Source organism: Vanellus vanellus (genome assembly GCF_965231255.1).
Source record: "Vanellus vanellus genome assembly, chromosome: 5".
Taxonomy (NCBI): Eukaryota; Metazoa; Chordata; class Aves; order Charadriiformes; family Charadriidae; genus Vanellus; species Vanellus vanellus.
Genome location: NC_138910.1, coordinates 53,979,297 through 53,996,977, shown reverse-complemented (window position 1 = coordinate 53,996,977; position 17,681 = coordinate 53,979,297). Strand labels below are relative to the sequence as shown.

General features: G+C 47.2%; 1 protein-coding gene across 1 annotated transcript in view; it reads left to right on the top strand.

Annotated features, from left to right (window-relative positions):
* NOTCH2 (notch receptor 2) overlaps positions 1-16,264 on the top strand; it is a gene marked incomplete at its 5' end in the record, with an annotated part of 88,000 nt that extends 71,736 nt beyond the window's left edge. Inside the window, 11 exons of the mRNA XM_082484552.1 lie at positions 298-410; positions 971-1,500; positions 2,290-2,637; positions 2,872-3,014; positions 3,837-4,047; positions 4,676-4,772; positions 5,293-5,461; positions 10,191-10,492; positions 10,847-10,994; positions 11,507-11,604; positions 12,511-16,264. Coding sequence (XP_082340678.1) covers positions 298-410; positions 971-1,500; positions 2,290-2,637; positions 2,872-3,014; positions 3,837-4,047; positions 4,676-4,772; positions 5,293-5,461; positions 10,191-10,492; positions 10,847-10,994; positions 11,507-11,604; positions 12,511-13,854 — 3,503 coding nt within the window. The 3' untranslated portion in view covers positions 13,855-16,264. The remainder of the gene's footprint in view (positions 1-297; positions 411-970; positions 1,501-2,289; positions 2,638-2,871; positions 3,015-3,836; positions 4,048-4,675; positions 4,773-5,292; positions 5,462-10,190; positions 10,493-10,846; positions 10,995-11,506; positions 11,605-12,510) is intronic.
* Positions 16,265-17,681: the final 1,417 nt, after the last annotated feature.

The following is a 17,681-nucleotide window of genomic DNA, read 5'->3' as shown; positions in this document are numbered from 1 at the left end:
GGGGGTCACAGCAGCAAATTCTGTCTTTGTGCTGGCTCACACATGTTCTTGAGGAAGCAGACAAGGTGGGCTCTCTCCAAATACCGCTTGTGAATTCTGGAGTTCTGCCTTCCTCTACCGCAACTTAGGCAGATACTTAAAAAGCATGTGTTATCTGAAGAGGTTTGCCCTACCTCTTCTGAGGGGAAGGTCTCACTGGAGTGTTTAGCTCATTGGCTATTCAATGGAGTGTTTTGCTTTGTGATGGCTTTTTGATGTGCGCACACACATTTCTCTGCTCTCTTCTACCCTTCTCAGGTCGTCACTGTGAGAGCGTAATAGATGTGTGTCCCCGGAAGCCTTGTCAGAATGGAGGTAGCTGTGCTGTTGCCAGCAATATGCCAGATGGGTTCATCTGCCAGTGTCCTCCGGTAAGCACCATATCCTGAAACTGAATTGCCTGCCTCAGCTGTAGAGTTCTCTGGCTACAGCCTCATTAGTTCCACTAGTCCACTGTAGGTGAATGTTATCTTTTCTGTACTACTTGCAAAGCTGTGTCCTTGGACGCTCTTTACCCACATCTTTTAGTTTATCTACTTAGCCGGGAAACCCAGGGCTCCCAGGTGCCCTAGGAGAGTGATGCTGCCTGTTGTTAGCCCAAACAATTCTGCTGTTGAGGCAGGATAGCTGGCTTTTCTATCTTCAACCTAGCATTAAATTTCTACGATTATTTTTGCTATCCTGTGTTCTCTGTGCTTGCTGCAAGGTTCACCTTGTTCATGGCTCTTCTAAGTCCATTTCTAAATGTACCAGATCCTTGTAAGTTCCTAGTTTATCCCTGAGGCTAGATTCAGAAAATCATGGCTCCTGCAGTGAGGCTAGAGGAATTACGGGGGAGAAAGGGTTTGAACGTGACACCTTGCCTCCAGCCCTCAGAGCATTGGAGAATAAGTTTGTGAGCCTGGTTGTTTTGCCTTTTTTTCCCCCACAGGGTTATTCTGGAGCAAAATGTGAGTTCAGTAGCCACAGTACTTGTGGACAAGTGAAATGCAAGAAGGGGGAGCAGTGCATCCAGACATCTTCTGGTCCACGGTGCTATTGCCCCAAGCTGTCTGTGGGAGAGGAATGCCAGACAAACACGGGTTGTGCCAGTGCCCCCTGCCAGAATGGTGGAAGCTGCCACCCTCATTCTCAGCCTCCTTACTATTATTGTCAGTGCCCTGTTAACACCCAGGGCAGCCAGTGTGAACAGCCTGTAACTTTCAGCCCAGAGCCCCGAGGATGTTTGGATTCCCAGTGTGCAGAAAAAGCAAAAGATGGCTATTGTGATGAAGACTGTAACACTCATGCCTGCCTGTGGGATGGAGGCGACTGCTCCCTGACAATGGAAGATCCTTGGGCCAACTGCTCCTCTTCATTGCGCTGCTGGATGCTTTTCAATGGACAGTGTGACGAGTTCTGCAACACGCCCGAGTGCCTGTTTGACAACTTTGAATGTCAGCAAAATAGCAAAACATGCAAGTAAGGCTTGATCCTGAGAACGGTTTCTCTGTGTCACTAATATATCTCCTGCTAGCGATTTCGGTAGTTGGTACGCTTTGTGCCTTCTTCTTCCATCTCTTCTGTTGTTTCTGCTGCTGGTCCTTGCTCTTGCTGAAAGTTTGACATCAAGGGGTTTCTGCTGCTTTGTGTACTTTTTGTCTATTTTTTGAAAGAAGTTCTGGAATTTGTATGCTGTGAACTAAGTTGATAGCCTGGGCAATGGTAATGTGTTAACCTGCTTGATAGATGTGCCCTGCTTTCTGTGGAAATGTAAATAGGAGGCATTTCACCTTGCACTAGATTTTAATAGTACTGCCTTCTATCCTGAATTTCACTCCATACCAGCAATACCTGTATTTTTATCCCAGTTATATTTGCTGACTCTAAATGTGTTTTCCAGCTTGTTTGTCATGGCACTTCTTTCGCTTCAGTTATTTGTGATAAATGCTACAGCTTTGCTGTGATGATTCTCCCTTGGTGAGGCAGGAGGTGTTACAGCTTTATCTTAGTAAATAGAATAAGCAGTTCTCTTCCACTGGTACCAGAATTGAACCACTTGTTCTTGGGGTGTTCTGTGCTTCCTGCTTCCACCTGCCAGATTGCAAGCTTACCCTGGAGTTATACGTCTTCTCCTTATACCCTGAATATGAGTGTTATTTTTACCTCAAGCGATTATGAAGCATGTAAGGCCTTGGCCCCTAGACTGCAGGTATACTGTATAGAATATGTATGTCCTGTATGCTGCCTGTAACCCTTTCACTGTTCTAGGTATGACAAGTATTGTGCAGACCACTACGCAGATGGCCGCTGTGACCAGGGCTGTAACAGTGAGGAGTGTGGCTGGGACGGTCTGGACTGTGCTGGTGACAAAGCTGAGAAGCTGGCAGAAGGGACCCTAATTATTGTGGTCTTGATGCCCCCTGATGAGCTGCTGGGTGATGTTCGCAGCTTCTTGCGCACTTTGGGAACTATTCTGCACACTAATCTGAGAATCAAGCTGGACTCCCAGGGAAACCCCATGGTATTTCCATACTATGGGGAGAAATCAGCAGCACGGAGTCGGCGATCACTTGTGGTCATTCGCAAGCACAGGGAACTAGAGCAAGAGGTCATTGGGTGAGTGGATGCCTTTGCGTTCCTCTGGCCTTGTTATGGTGGTAGTTCTTGCTTGTAGGTGTCTGGAGTATTCTGGACCTTCTAGGGCTTTAGTCTGTTTTTTTAACAGGGAAACATAAAGCTATTGAACTGCCAAATTCAGTACTGGGGGGTGGAAAGATTAGTTTCAAAGGTGGCAGCTTTAGCAAAAGTTTCTGTCGCTGACTTCTGTGCCCTCTTACTATGTCTCTGCAGCACCAGGGTGTTCCTGGAGATTGACAACCGTCAGTGTGCAGAGGATTCGGAGCAATGCTTTCAGAACACAGAAGCTGCTGCAGCTCTCTTAGCAGCTCAGGCCATCAAGGGCATGTTGCCCTATCCTTTCGTGTCTGTCCAAAGTAAGTAATTGCAGAGGGAAAATTGCTTGTGGAGGAAGGCAGTCAGCAAACTTGGGCTTGCAAAATTCATACCCAGATTATTGATCATTATCTTAATATTTCTCACTGTTTAGTGTGATTTCTGGGAGCTTATGCTTATTCTGCTCAGAGGGGACATCTGGTTAGTAAGCAGGGCATTTAAGTTTGGAGCCTAGTCATTTTAATACCTGTAGAAATAGTAATCTCTCGTGTGCTGCAGCAATGTGCAACACACTGCAGTGATCTTGTCTGCACTAAAAACCATTCATGTACCCTAAGCCATGAATTCAGTGAAAAAGGTGCCATTAGAGAGAAAGGGTGGGGGGCATTCCTCAGTCTACCAGATGTTTTCTCCTCTGGCAAGATATAGTACCTTTGATTTCTGCTCTCCTCTCCTTAAGTCTAAGGCTCGGCTACAACCTCCTACTAAATTGGTAATATCACTGTTCCTAGTTGGGTCATGCTCGTATCCTTATGTAGATCAGCTCTCTCTACACTAATTCAGGGTGGCTGTCTTCAGCCAGCAGGACTCTTGAGGAAGGAGCAAGGTCTTCAGTTCAGCAGTCATATACTCTAAAAAATATTTTGAGAAACAAGATCAAGGGAAGCCAGAAAGACGGGATATATTCTTACAAAAGCTGCAGCAGAGCCTAAAATTCCTCAAGCCTCACTCTAAATGCATCACAGTATAGAGGCAATACAGTCTTTTGAGGGGCAGAATCTGATTGAGAAAAGAAAGTATGTAGATTGAAGATTGTTGTTTCCACTTTGTTAATCTTATTGTATTTTAACGGGAATTTTTAGGTGAACCCTTGTTACCACCGAAGACCCAGTTGCTTTACCTACTTGCTGTGGCAGCCTTGATCATCCTCTTAATTCTTCTCTTGGGTGTGATGATGGCAAAGCGTAAGCGCAAACACGGTTCGCTGTGGCTCCCAGAAGGCTTTATTCTGCGCAGGGATCCTAGTAATCACAAGCGCAGAGAGCCAGTTGGGGAAGATGCTGTTGGACTCAAGTAAGTTTTCATTTAGGCTGCTGATGGTGTTTATTAGTGTGTTAGAGGATTTTGAGAACATGGTATATGAATCTTTCATTAAAGGCACTTGACTCCATAGAGAAGGCTGCCTTTTAAGCTAGAAATTCTTAGGCTATTTTTCTAAATTTGAATGCATCTGTTTTAGACAGAAGAACTTTAACTGTGATCTGTAAAATGCTGGTAAGGAATCTGATCTTCTGGTTATGTTTGGTTTTCTGCCTCTCTGTTTAGCTCAGCGGTTGGGTACTGCTTGCATCACTTGCTCCTGGGGTAGGCAAGACATCTGTAGGTTGATAGGTGACAACAAATAACAAATTTTTAATACATCTAGCTCAATGCGTTAAACACATGACTCGGAAATAGTGGAAAGTTTCAAAAGAAGAATCCTATTTATGCAGTTTTGGCTTTCCACTGAATTAATCCAGTTTGCAGTTGTAAATGCGTTTAATGCCAGTGTTGGCTGCCTGAGATTTCTAATTTCTTGGTCCCTCTGTTTGCAAGCTACCAAACTTGCAAGCATCCCATCCTTGGTCTCTGCAGGCTAGTGTAAGTAGCAGTAGTAGCACCTGCTCAGCCTGCAAAGTGATGTGTTCTCCTTTTTCGTTAGAAATCTGTCAGTCCAGATACCAGAGGGTAACCTGGCAGATTCTGGACCAACTGAACACTGGGCAGGTGACGGTGGACCTCAGCCAAAGAGAGCAAAGGTAAGGAGCTCCAAGACTTCAATATTGCCTGAAGTTGAAACTGCGGGTGAGGAAGGCAGCTGCATTAACTTCCAGAATATGCCCCTTGCTCAAAATGTCCCTTTGCTTAGGGGTTTGTAGTGTGTAACTAATGATATCTGAGGAGCAAATCCTCAGCTTAACACTGCCACCACAGGCCAGCAGACAAACCAAGTAACTTCTGTTCCAGTGTCCCCTCCCTACCCAGGCCCTACTGCATCACAAGGGAAGAGAAGGTTAACGGTAGTGTGATGTCTTGCAGTTTGGGTCTGATAACATATGGTGGGAGTGTGAAAGCTGAGAATGCTAAGCAGAGGTAAACGGACACCATCATTAGCTTAAACAAACAAACTAAAATAAAAAAACCCAACCCAAAACCCACCCCAAAACAAAACACCAAAACCAAAAAAAACCCAACAAAACTAAGACAACCCCAAGGACTTTCAGTGTCTTTGGCCACTTGATGAGCATTTTGAAGCAACTGCTTATTTCCTGTGCTCAGGCTGAGGATCAAGCCTTGCTCCCAGAAGGTGATGAGCAGATAGATCAGCGCCAGTGGACACAGCAGCACTTGGAGGCAGCAGACGTCTGTGGGAGCACGTCACTAGCCCTTACACCACCTCAAGCAGATCAAGAGGTGGATGTTCTGGATGTCAACGTCAGAGGGCCAGGTCAGTACTCTAAGTGTCTGTGTGTTCTGCCAGCCACCGATCTCCCTCCCCTGTCTCCAATGGCTGGGACTGCTAATGTTTAAAAATTATATGGAGTATACAGTAACACCAGCGGGAATTTTATGGCACTGAAGGAAAGATCACGTGCGTTCCAGAGAAGAAAGCTGGAGAGATTGGATCATGGTCTGTAGCACATGGAATATCGTAACCAGGAGAAAAAAAAAAAGAGTTCACTTAGCTGTAGTTCCTACAGGTGCTTGCTATAGGATCTCCTTTATAACAATGCATACCTAAAAGATATCATCGGAATGCCATTGCGGCAGAAATTTGGAATGCGTAGTTGTGCTGGAAATAATCTCCAGCATCTCCAGCTGGATCACTGCAGAGATTTATGCCAGACTTTGTAAGGACCAACTTAGCAAAGTTTATACCTGAAGTGTCTGTTTTCTGGAGTGGAGGCAAGGATGACCTTTTCCTGAATAAGATGACTTCTGGCAGACAGTATACCCTGCTTAGCAGTGTGTGAGACATCTGCGCTGGAACAGAGCAGCAATGCAGCAAGCTTGTTAATGATTTTTTTTAATTCACCGATTTATATCCTCAGCTTATGGTGATCAACTCATTGAATTCATAACACAACTGTGAATTTTAAAGGACACTTCTTTAACACGCACACGTGCACAAGCTTGCTCTCTTTCAGTCTCAAATTACTGGATGTAGTAAGAACACTCTGCTGCTGTTTCCTAAGTGTAGTGCTAAAGCTGTGTAACCTGGTAAGGGGCTGGGTGGGTCACCTGGTAATAACTGATTGCAGTGTTCTGAGAGGAGAGAGTTGACCAAGAATTTTATCCTGGTTGGAAAAGCTGCAAGCATGGCTCTTGTTCATATGCGGAGAGGTGATTCTGATGATATTGCTGCAATTTTTATTGGATTTTGTGGGAATATTTCCATGCAATTTAATGATGACTGGACCCATTCTCTCAGTTCCCTTCTATTGTCTTTTCTGCTCATTGACCCGTTAGCTCTCCTAAATGCAAAGCACAGGGAAGGAGGGATTTCTGTGTAACGAGTGTGAGAACATAAACCATCAGTTTCTGCCAAATTTAAGCTTTTCTTTATTTCCCCTATTGAAACTTCTAGTTGTGTGGCGGGGTAAAAGCTTTCCAAGTGCAGGCAATAACGTTCTTAAGATTTCAGACTGCTTATTTTCATGTTCACTCAAAGCTTTGTCCAACAATAGCAATGGAATAATACTGACCTGTGAGTTGCTTTCCTGCCATTCTGTGAAGCTGCGGCAAGCTGCTGTAAGATATCCCCTCTTTGCAGCATCAGAAGCAAGCAGCTGAGTTACTGTCAGGGGAAGAAATCATTTAAAAAGTCTGAGAAGTGTTGGAGTAATGGGTTAGTAAGGAGGGGTAGGATTCCTCGCAGTTAATGTAGCTATTCGTCTGCCCTGGCCACCTTCCTCTCCCTTTGCAGGCCGAGGGAAGAAAAAGGCACTTCTGAGAGGCAGTTCATCTCTGTCTCAAGCAGAATTCGTCCTAAAGACTAGGTGGCTCACACTCCAGTAATGCTTCGCTGCCCCTAATTACAAAGGGTGTTGAGGCTGACTGACTTGTGTGCAGGTGTCTGGGCTGGAGCCATGTGAAACTGGGTGAGTTAGGTCCTGGCCACAGGTCCAGGTGGCAGGTAGAACAGTAGAGATCTTTTATAGAGAGAGTAGAGGCAAGTTGAAATGCCTCGGTGTACCGAGGGATTGTTTCCTCCTACAGCACCTTCTGCAGTCTCTCGAGTTTAGGGGGATCCAAGAGGTCCAGTCTCCTGCAGAAGTATTGCCTAGAGACTTTGCCAGGAGGTTCTTTACATCCCAGTTTTCGGTATATTGTGCCTTTGTGATTCCTTCAGTTGTACCTGTCTGGTGAACTTCTGGCTTTACCATCTCACTCTTGAGTTTTGCGTTTTCTCAGGGGCTGCTGTCTTGAAAGACAGCAAACAGAAGATTTTTTTATAAAAAGCTGCTGTCACCTTTGTCTTCCCATGCTGTTCTTTCTCTGTGCCCCCCAGAGTGGTGAGGACATTCTTTTCACTGGAGTTATTGTGAGTGTGTAACCAGGGTAATGCAATTACAGGCATAACTGGTAACACCACCTATAATTAAAACTGATGAACTGTCCCTATTATATGCCCCTCTTTTTCAGTTACTGAAACTTCAGTGGTTCAGACTGGAATTTTCCATGCTGTGTGTCTGCCTCCAGCTGGATCCTTTTGGGTTCTTTTCCAGCTATTTCAGAGAACAAGCTGGAAGGAGGAAAAAAGACATTGTGTCCACGGCTTTTTTTCTGGTAGTCCATCAAGCACTTAATTGTGACGGTCTAGCTGGATGTGCTTTTTGCTAGCCTCATAAAACTACTCGTGTGTGGCCGACTTACAAAGCTCTGAAAAGAGCTGCACATACCTGAGAGACTTTTTGGAGGGTGGCAGCTAATTTTTCCAAGGATTTAATACATACTATAGCTGTGTCCCTATAGACCAGCTAGGCTTGATCAGTCCAGGGCAACTGCAGGGATTGAGCAAGCGAGACCTTTCCTGCGAGTGGTTTTCCCAGGGCTGTGGTGCTGGAGAAAAGGAAAGCTCTTTTCTGTGCTCCGTCTCTCTGCTCTTTGTGTCGGGGCAGTACAGAGGAGACCACAGCCTGACTTGAATACTGAGAAGTGTTCATTTGGGACAAGGAAGCAGAGCCAGCAGTGGGAGGGAGAAGCACAAAAGGAGGTATAGCCTTGGACGAGGGTCTATAGACAGGACTGGATCTTGGAACTGGACCCAGGCCCATACGTCAACACTTCGCCGTCCAACAAATCCCGAGAAAGTAGCTCAGTGAAAGCCTGTGTGTCCTGTGATTGTGAGCCACTAGGAGGAGCGTGCATGCTGCTGCTGCCAGCCCGGCTGGGGAGCAGCCCTGGCTGCCACAGCCCTGATCTCTGCTGCTGCTCAACACTGTTCCCTGTGGTAGAATGATAGATTTCTACAATTTTATGAAAGTTTTGGAAGTGTTTTAAAAAGGAGACTCAGAAAAGCCTGGTGATCAGAATTTGGGAGCTGGTTCAGGGCATTAGAGCTATGTATATTACTTTCAATAGAAGATCATCACTTTGTTTATCTGCACAGAATCCTAATTCTGCTATATGGCTTTCTGCAGGGCTCACACACTTCATTCAGTGTGGATAGTGTACTGTAGATTGAGAGTTGTGCAGGCCGGGAAGCTGTTGTCTGTAGGGTCTGGGAAGATGCGTTGTTTGTCCATGGAATGAATCAGGCAGTTGCTGAAAGATTGTCTTGAATTTCTGCTAGCGAGGCACACTGAAGAAGCAAAATTAGTGTTCACCTTTGCAGAACTCCAGTGAAGCACTTAGTGGTTCACTCCTGCTGACATCTTAGTCCCTCTTACTTTCTAGGTGCCTATGACATGCGTGGAGTAAAGCAGTAAAACCAGTAAGCAAGCATTAGTGTCTACAGTTGAAGTCTTTGTTTTTAGGTAGTGAATATCTTGTAACGTTCAGAGTCTGGTGAAACAGGCATTTGGCATTTGATGGGTTGCTGAAAATATGTGGAGATGTTTTAAATCTTAATTGCACTGCATCAAGGGGGTTATTAACAAAGGTGAAAAATCAACAGCATGAGCTTTTCTTCCTGGACCACCCTCTCTAAACAGCAGAAAGAAAGGGAGATTCATCCAAGGGAGATACTCTGAATTAGAGATCTGGAGGAGCCTTTCTCCTTACAGTGACAATACAAGAATCCTGGTTGGATGAATGTGAATTTAGCCTTTGTGGATGTCCTATCAGTATGAGCCCATCACTGGAGGCTTTTGGAGAGACAGCAGCCCAGTATCTTCCAAAGCATTCAAACTGTGCCAGACTTCCAGCAATTTGTATGTGTGGGCAGTCCATGCTGTGATGGAGGGGTGTGTGGGGAACAAGGCATTGTGCATGTGGAAGATGCTACTGGTACACCAGTGAATAATACTGGATTAGATCCTGTTCGATAGTCCCTTCCTACACGGTGTACTTCTGTGAAAGTACGAAGTGTGCTTGATCAGTTTGTTTAGGGCTCTGATCATGGACGTTATTAAAAGCAAGATGAGGTAGCTTCAGGCAAATCATCCTGGGGCATTCTTCAGCCTTGAGTGCTTCGCTGTCACAACTTCAGGGTCCTTCTCACACCTTGGTGTGTAATGGATATAAAGGCTTTAGTCTGCATTTGACTTCAGATTAATATCTGCAAAATGCCACCAATAATTGGGGGCTAGTTGTCCAATAATTTTTCTCTGCTGATTGTTTCTTTTCCCCAGATATGTGAATCCACGTGAATAGTTATAGTCATCTGAAGTCTTTGATTTTTATCGCCCTTGCTTCTCTCTAGGAATTTAGCCAGCCTTTACGTTTTAAGGAATTTTTCCACTTTAGTAGCAAACTTCTTTGTTTTATAATGATCTTCCTTATTTGAGAAGTATCTAAGTTCTGTTGGGGTTGTAGTAGGTATTAAAGTCCTACTTGGAAGGAAAACAACTTGCTAACTCTGTTGGGCTTTGAGATAAGGGAACAGGTCTGAGTTAAAGTGATTGGAGGGATTGTCTGTAGCTGTAGGTGCTCAAGGGGAGAGGATTGTGAGAGGGTTTCCTTTCCTTTGCTGTCACCATCAGGTTACTATGATATCATCTCTTCTGTTACAGATGGATGTACTCCGCTTATGTTGGCATCTCTGCGTGCGGGCAGCTCCGATATCAGCGAGGATGATGAGGATGCAGAAGATTCCTCGGCAAACATAATAACAGATTTGATCTATCAAGGCGCGAACCTGCAGGCCCAAACAGACCGCACTGGGGAGATGGCACTGCACTTGGCAGCTCGTTACTCAAGAGCAGATGCTGCAAAACGTTTGCTGGATGCTGGTGCGGATGCCAATGCACGGGACAACATGGGACGGACTCCCCTGCATGCAGCTGTAGCTGCTGACGCCCAGGGTGTCTTCCAGGTACAGCAATTGAAGAACCCCTTATAGAGTAGTTGTGCTCTGTAATTAGATAAGCTTGCCAAAGCTGTGCTCTGTTCACTCACAGCCTTGCTCTCATGCCTTCCATGTGTGATGGCCAAGCGAAACTTTTACATCCAGTTTCCTTAGGTATTCGTAGCCTGAAGAACTCAGCGTACATGAATCACCTGACATATATTTATTTGGTCTATTTGCCTCTGTCACCTATTATCTGGGTCCTTGCATTTCAGTGCTTAGGCTGCTTTTTGGTTATAAAGTTTCTCTTGAGTTCCTGCCAAATCTTAAGTTTTGATCTGTAGCAGTATTGAAAAAAATCTGTCTTCCCTTGTTCTCCAGATCCTTATCCGTAACAGAGTGACAGACTTAGATGCTCGGATGAATGATGGAACGACCCCATTAATTCTGGCTGCACGTCTGGCTGTGGAAGGAATGGTGGCCGAGCTAATTAATTGCCAGGCAGATGTGAACGCCGTAGATGACCACGGTAATGGGAACACAACATAGTGGGCTGGGCAAATATTTGTCATGGTGCGAGCAAGGAGGGGTGGGTTTCTGCTCTCCCAGAGTGTGGGCTGTTCATAAATTCTGTGGCTAAATTGGACACTAGGCTCTCCTGCAGAAGTCCTCCCAGCAGTAATGGACTGCAGGCTGCTGCACAGTGGCTTGGTTAGACAGCCCTGGAAGAGAAGCAGAAGAAATATGAGGTTGGATATGCTGGGATTTTCTGGACTGCAGACATGACTCTGTCAATAGGTTATTTAAAAAATAAAAATAAAAAAAATCCCAGAGCAAGTGCTGAAAGTCCCATTGCATTGTGGTAATGTAGGGGTGTGTCACAGCGTGGTGATTTCCAAAGTGTAAACTTAACTTGAGGACATGTTCACGTGCTGCGAGCTGCACTGCAGTTGCTTTCTTCCCTCGGTGTACTCTGTCTGTCTTGGTGCTTTAGAAAATAGCTACTTGGTTTGTTTTTTAAGTTGTTGGGCTTCCCTGCAGGTAAATCTGCTCTTCACTGGGCTGCTGCTGTCAATAACGTGGAAGCAACACTAGTGCTGCTGAAGAATGGAGCCAACAGAGACATGCAGGATAACAAGGTACAGTTTGGGTGTGCTCAGCATGGCTGTGCTTCCTAACTCAAAGCATCTCTTTGCTGTTGGTAGGGAACTAAGTTCAGATTTCCTAAACTGGGTGCTCAGTGCTGATCTTCCAAACCCAGACTGTGATTGGAACTCTCCCCAAGTGCTGGATGTCTTGTAGGACTTCCGATAGGGAAGAGCAGTTCTCTTCCTTGTTTGGCCAAGTCCTGGGCATCAATGCTGTTCTGCTTTTCTTGCAGAAAAGGAACACAATACACAGTCAGTGGTGTGTGAGAGCACTGGGGTGAAGTGCTGCTGCTGTCGAGCAGCTGGATTCCGGTTAGCAGAGAGACAGATCTGGCAGCACAGCAGCAGTCACGTCCTGTCACGTTTCCAGGGATCTCAGTGCAGGGTGGATAGGGGGGAGAAGTCCCTCTGAAAGACAGTCTGGTCTGCTCTGTGCAGACCTCCTTTAGCTTCACTGTTAGTTTTTTCTGTGTCTTAGTCCTTGATTTCTTTCCTCTGCCTAGGGTTTCTTTTTTGGATTATTACATATTGCTGAGTGGATTTTAGAACCACTTATAAGCTGCAGTTCTTTACTGGGGTGTTTTAATTCTTTGTACCTTTCCCTCCCAGGGGACAATGTCAGAAAGGCACCAGGTGCTTTCACGGTTCCGTCAAGGACTCATGTCAGAATAGTGCACTGCCTGGTGGGATAGTTTAGCCTGTGTGCTCCACTGCTGTGTATGAAATCATCTCCTGTAATCTGTCTTTTTCAATAGGCTGGCTTGTTCTTGGAGACAGCTGATGTGACACTGCATTAAACGGTGCTTTCAGGTGTTGCTGCACTGTTAAGAGATTGTTAGCTGTAAGTCAGTCCCCTCACAGTGAAGCCGCTAAAATAGTTATTCTCTGTGTTTTCAGGAAGAGACGCCGCTCTTCCTTGCTGCTCGGGAAGGCAGTTTTGAAGCAGCAAAAATCTTGCTGGACCATTTTGCCAATCGAGACATCACAGACCACATGGACCGCCTGCCCCGAGATGTGGCCCAGGACCGGATGCACCACGACATAGTGCAGCTTCTCAATGAATACAATGTGGCGCACAGCCCTGCTGGGCACCCCGGCGCCATGCTGAACTCTGCTCTCTCCCCAGTCATCTGTGGCCCAAATAGGTCCTTCCTCAATCTGAAGCATGCTTCATTAAGCAAGAAGTCACGAAAACCGAATGCCAAAGGCATCATGCCCACAAACCTCACCAAAGATGCAAAGAGGAGAAGGAAGAAGTCCCTCAGTGAGAGCAAAGGGCAGTTTTCAGAGAGCTCAGTGACCCTGTCACCAGTTGATTCCCTGGAATCGCCCCATGCTTTTGCATCCGAACCAACATCGTCTCCTGTGATGCCGTCGCCGGGGGTGTTACACTCGTCACCCAGCTCACTGCTGACCGCTCCATCGGTGCAGGCTGCACACACAATGTCCTTTTCCAACCTTCACGAGATGCAGCCCTTAGGGCGTGGATCCAGCACGGTGCTCCCATCTGTCAGCCAACTGCTTTCACAGCACAGAACCACCCCTCCTAACAGCGGGCTTGGCAGGCTCCGGCCAGCCAACGTTTCCACTGAGTGGATGAACCGTATGGAGGTGAACGAGTCCCAGTACAACGAGATGTTTGGCATGGTGCCGCAGGTGATGCATTCGCACCCCAATGTTTCTCAGCAGAGCGGTTTGGTTCAAGCAGATACAAAGCACATGGGAGTGTCCAGAGAGTCTCTGCCCCCTATCATGACTTTCCAGCTGGTTCCCAAGGGTGGCATAAACCAGCAAGCACTGCCCCAGCAGGCCCAGTCAAACTGCGCTCAGAACATGGCTGGTCCTCTTAGCTCCATGTACCAGATACCAGATTTAGCTCAGCTGCCCAGCGCCTCGTTCTCCATGGCTGCCATCCCTCAGCAGGACGGGCAAGTGGCTCAGACAGTCCTCCCGGCTTACCACCAGTTCCAGAGCTCGATGGGGAAGTACCCCACGCCTCCCTCCCAGCATAGCTGCTACTCTTCGGCCACAGAACGGACTCCTAGCCACAACCGGCACTTACAAGGGGAGCACCCATACCTGACTCCATCGCCCGAATCTCCAGACCAGTGGTCAAGCTCCTCCCCACACTCTGCCTCTGACTGGTCTGATGTGGCAACCAGTCCCAGTAACAACCAGCGTGGGCCAGCAGCCGCTCACATGACAGAGCAGCAACGGAACAACATGCAGGTGTATGCCTGAAGGCTGGCCAAGGTGAAGCCCGATGAAAGCGGACTCCAGAACTCATGAAGGTCTTCCAGGATTGAAATGAAGAACCATTTTAGTATCCAAGAGTCTTAATGAGCCCAGGCTGTTCTTTCCTTGGAGGGACTGTGGTCACTATAGGCTTGTATGCTTTTATGCTAAACAGAGAACTGTAGAAGCTGGTGATGGAGAAGACCAGCCGGGTCACTTCTAACCAACTCCCGTGCATCCTGGGTGTGATTGCTGTCTGCACTGGATTCTCCAGTCTGCTTTTAAATACGTTCCACCATTTCTGTGGGGAGACAGCTCTTCAGCTTAATGCATCTCACGGTCGTTTCTCCAGAAATTTAGCCAAAACCAGCTTTGTATCCTTATTTTGTTACTCCTTTTGTTACTCACATAACCTCTCTCTGAAGCACCTTCTACTAGTTCTCGTCAAGTTGCCTTGTCTTGACACAGCTCAGAGCTGCACCCACATTCCTAGACCCCTCCTTCCCTCGGCCACTCTTGCTCAGCAAGCAAGCCGGACTTCACAAAACACCTGCAGGTCAAGTGACACCTTCTGTCACGCAGCTTCACCCTTTCCTCTTCAAGAGTCTTTGTCTTATACAGACCCACTAACACCCCTTAGCGTTCTCACTGCCTGCCCCCCAGGTATTATGAGATTATATATACATATAGTCTTCTCTTAGGTCTCTTTTTTTTTTTTTTCTGTTTTTGTTGTTGTTGTTCCCCCCTCTCCCCCCAAATGCTGGTCTGACCTGGTCTTCCCCCTGTGGTGGCCTGTAGGCACATCTCTCATGTTTTATGTCTTCCCCAAGACACACCTGACCGTTTTGACACACTACCCTCCCCGTGCTCCCATCCTGGCAGGTGTGTCCATGACCGCCTTCACGGGCTCCTGTGCCGGAAGAGATGCTCTGCAACCGATACAGGCCTTTTGGGAAGCTCTTGGGATGAGCATGAGTGTTTCAAAACCTGATAACACAAGCTCCCAGCGTTCTTGCACAGTACTCCCCTCCCCTCCATCCAAGGGTGGCTGTGTGTCCTGTCCTCCAGATACCATATGCTGCCTCTTTATGATATTATCAAGAAGCGTCAAGGACGTCGTTACATGTTTGCAGTGTGTTTCCTTCTGCGTCAGGAACGGCATCCAGCCCTTGGAAGAGCGTCCCTTTCGCTCCAGCCCGGGGACAGGGCTGCCTTGTCTTCCCTTCCCAACGAGGAGGCTGCAGCACTGGCTCCCGAGCAGGCTTCCAGCAGCAGCAGCATGCCTGAAGCCAGGAGCTGGCCTTAAGCGGCAGACCAAATAGCTCAGAAACTGTTGCCTAATGTGGTTTGGTTAACAGGTTTGGGGCTGTCCTCTACTCTCAGCTTCAGTCTGTACCGAGATTTCCCAACTGAGGTGCCCCACGTGCTCTGTGGGACAGTAGTGCCATTTGTACTGCAGCTCCCCCGATATTTTTGGAGTTAAGGAAGCCAGCTGTCGCTGACCTTTGACAAACAGCCACTCTCTCTGCTTTGACCGCAAGAGTAATGCTTCCCTGGAGGGCTCTGAATCCGTCAGCGGCCAAAGTGAACATTTCTGGGGATGGTTTGCTCCTACCTCTTCGGGGGAACCCTGCAGACACGTGTTCCAAAGAGATCGGGGCTGTCGGCTGCCGCCAAAGGACAGAGAAGGCCACTCCCCTCTGAGCAGTGGCCATTCAGCATCCTACCATGTACAGTATTTTCTCCAATGTTCCTTTCCATTCTAATCAAGAGTAAAAGCTTTTTCTTTTGATTTGACTCAATGGTACATGAAGGCAGGGCCTCAGGAGGAGCTGGTTCCCGGGGCCATTGTTTTGGGCTGAAGTTTTTAATTCTTGAAGTTACTGCTTTTTACGACGCACACAGCGTTCCCTGGCACGCTCGCTGCAGTGTGTCCTGTGAAGTTTAGCTGCAGCTGACTCAGATCTCCAGGCAGGAGCCTGCGAGCTCCTGGAGGTCTGTCCAGGTACATGTTTCACTGCAAATAATGAAGTGTTTCTACATCGATGCTAAAGAAACAAAGGGCTTTTCCTTGTTAGCCCCAAATAACCAAGTGCCTTTTTTTATATGTGGCTACCTTTTACAAAATGAGTGTTTTCTGTGGAATGAAGCCAGTTTCGTGCCTGGCGTGTTAATACGATGGCCCTCTGCCTTTCTTTTTTTTTTTTTTTTTAACTACTTGTAAAGATAATATCTCCTTAAGGTGGTATTTTATCTCATAAGTTGTAGAGTAACCATTCACACAGCAGCATTTTCCTATATTAATAATGGAAAATATTTGCTTATTTTTACATTTTTTATAAAAGTCTTTTATGAAAATAGTTGCTGCAAAATGTATAAGCAATTTTTATCCCCAGAATAAAGAGTATGTGCCCAACATCTGTGTGCTGCTGTTTTTATTTGCCTTGCTGGCGATTGGGGCGCAGCCACTGGATTTATAAAGGAATCATCGGTGTTCAGGAGCTGTTCAGACCCCTGGCAAAGGAGGGCTCATTAGGGACCTCCGCAGTCCATGTCAGGAAAGAGCTTTTGGGGATCGAGGGTGCCCTGTGCCGTGGCTCAGCAGTGCACGAACCCCGAACTCGCTCCACGGGAGCTGAAAGCAGCCTCGCTCAGGTGTAGCAGGAGGGTTCTGGAGGATTAGCTGAGAAGGGGGACAGTCACCAGCAGTCAAGCAGCTGGGCATACTGGGAAGGACAGGGAGGGACTGGGATGGGGCCTTTTTGAGGTGCTTTCAGTAAGAGCTCTCACTTGCGTGGGCATCCAGGAGGTGGAGAAGAGCTGGGCCTTTTGCGTGGCTTTCAGAAAGGTTGTGAGCAAGCGTGGGTCAGGCGGTGGTTAGTGGAGCCGTGGATTCGCGTGCCCTTTCAGGTCCTGCTTGCTTCCCTGGGCTGTTCACTGTTCTTCCAGCTGGGAGGAGCACCCTCATCCCTGGAGCTGAGGCTGCCTCCCTGGCTTGGGCTTGGCAGCTGGTGCGTGAAGATGTGCGATTCTCCAGCCTTGGAAACAGGGAATCATGGCTCCTCCATGCTGTTTTCGGACTTGAAAAGTTTAACTTGAACCATTAGACAACAAACTGACAATGGCTGCCTTCCTGTATTTTGAGCAGGGAGGTGCCACCGAAGCCTTGTGCTCCACTGGTGCTCCCTGGCCAGTTTCCAGCTCTGACCGCAGCCTTGGATGGAGCTGGTAGCTGAATTATGATGCCTAGCAGGCATAAAGCTGTTGGGGGCATTTTAAGGGTTTAATATTCAAACAGCGCAGCTCCTTTATCTTCTGGTAGAGCCAGCTTGGCAAGTACAAACCTCCGGGAGGCTTTCATCCATGTTCTCCCGCAGGTTGTGCATCTGTGCCAAAGTTTAGCCAGCTCTGCTGTGTCTCTGGTATGGCTGTGGTGAGTTTGCTGGTGCTCAGCCTGAGACTTGAAACTGCGTCTCCTTGGGGACAGCACATGCCTCTTCCCCTGCCCGGGGTGATGAGGGGCTTGTGAAAACTTGTTGTGTTGCATGCAAGTAAGCGTAATTGAACCAGCCAGACAGGGAGCTGGGTTGTCCCTTATCTAACCGAGGACTAATGGAGTAGCCTCAGGTTCCTTTGGAGAACATTTTCATGTTTTTTCATAAAACGAGGGTGGAGTCCTGTCTTCTTGCGTCAGGGGGGAATGTGTTGCTGTGTTTGAAGAGTTTCCCCATTAGTCAGAGCGGCTGATCCTCTCTAAGGTTGCTTCTTTCAGGAGAGGTGATAGCAGGCAGCAGCTGTGTTTGGACACAAGAAGGCTTTACCCCTTTGATCCC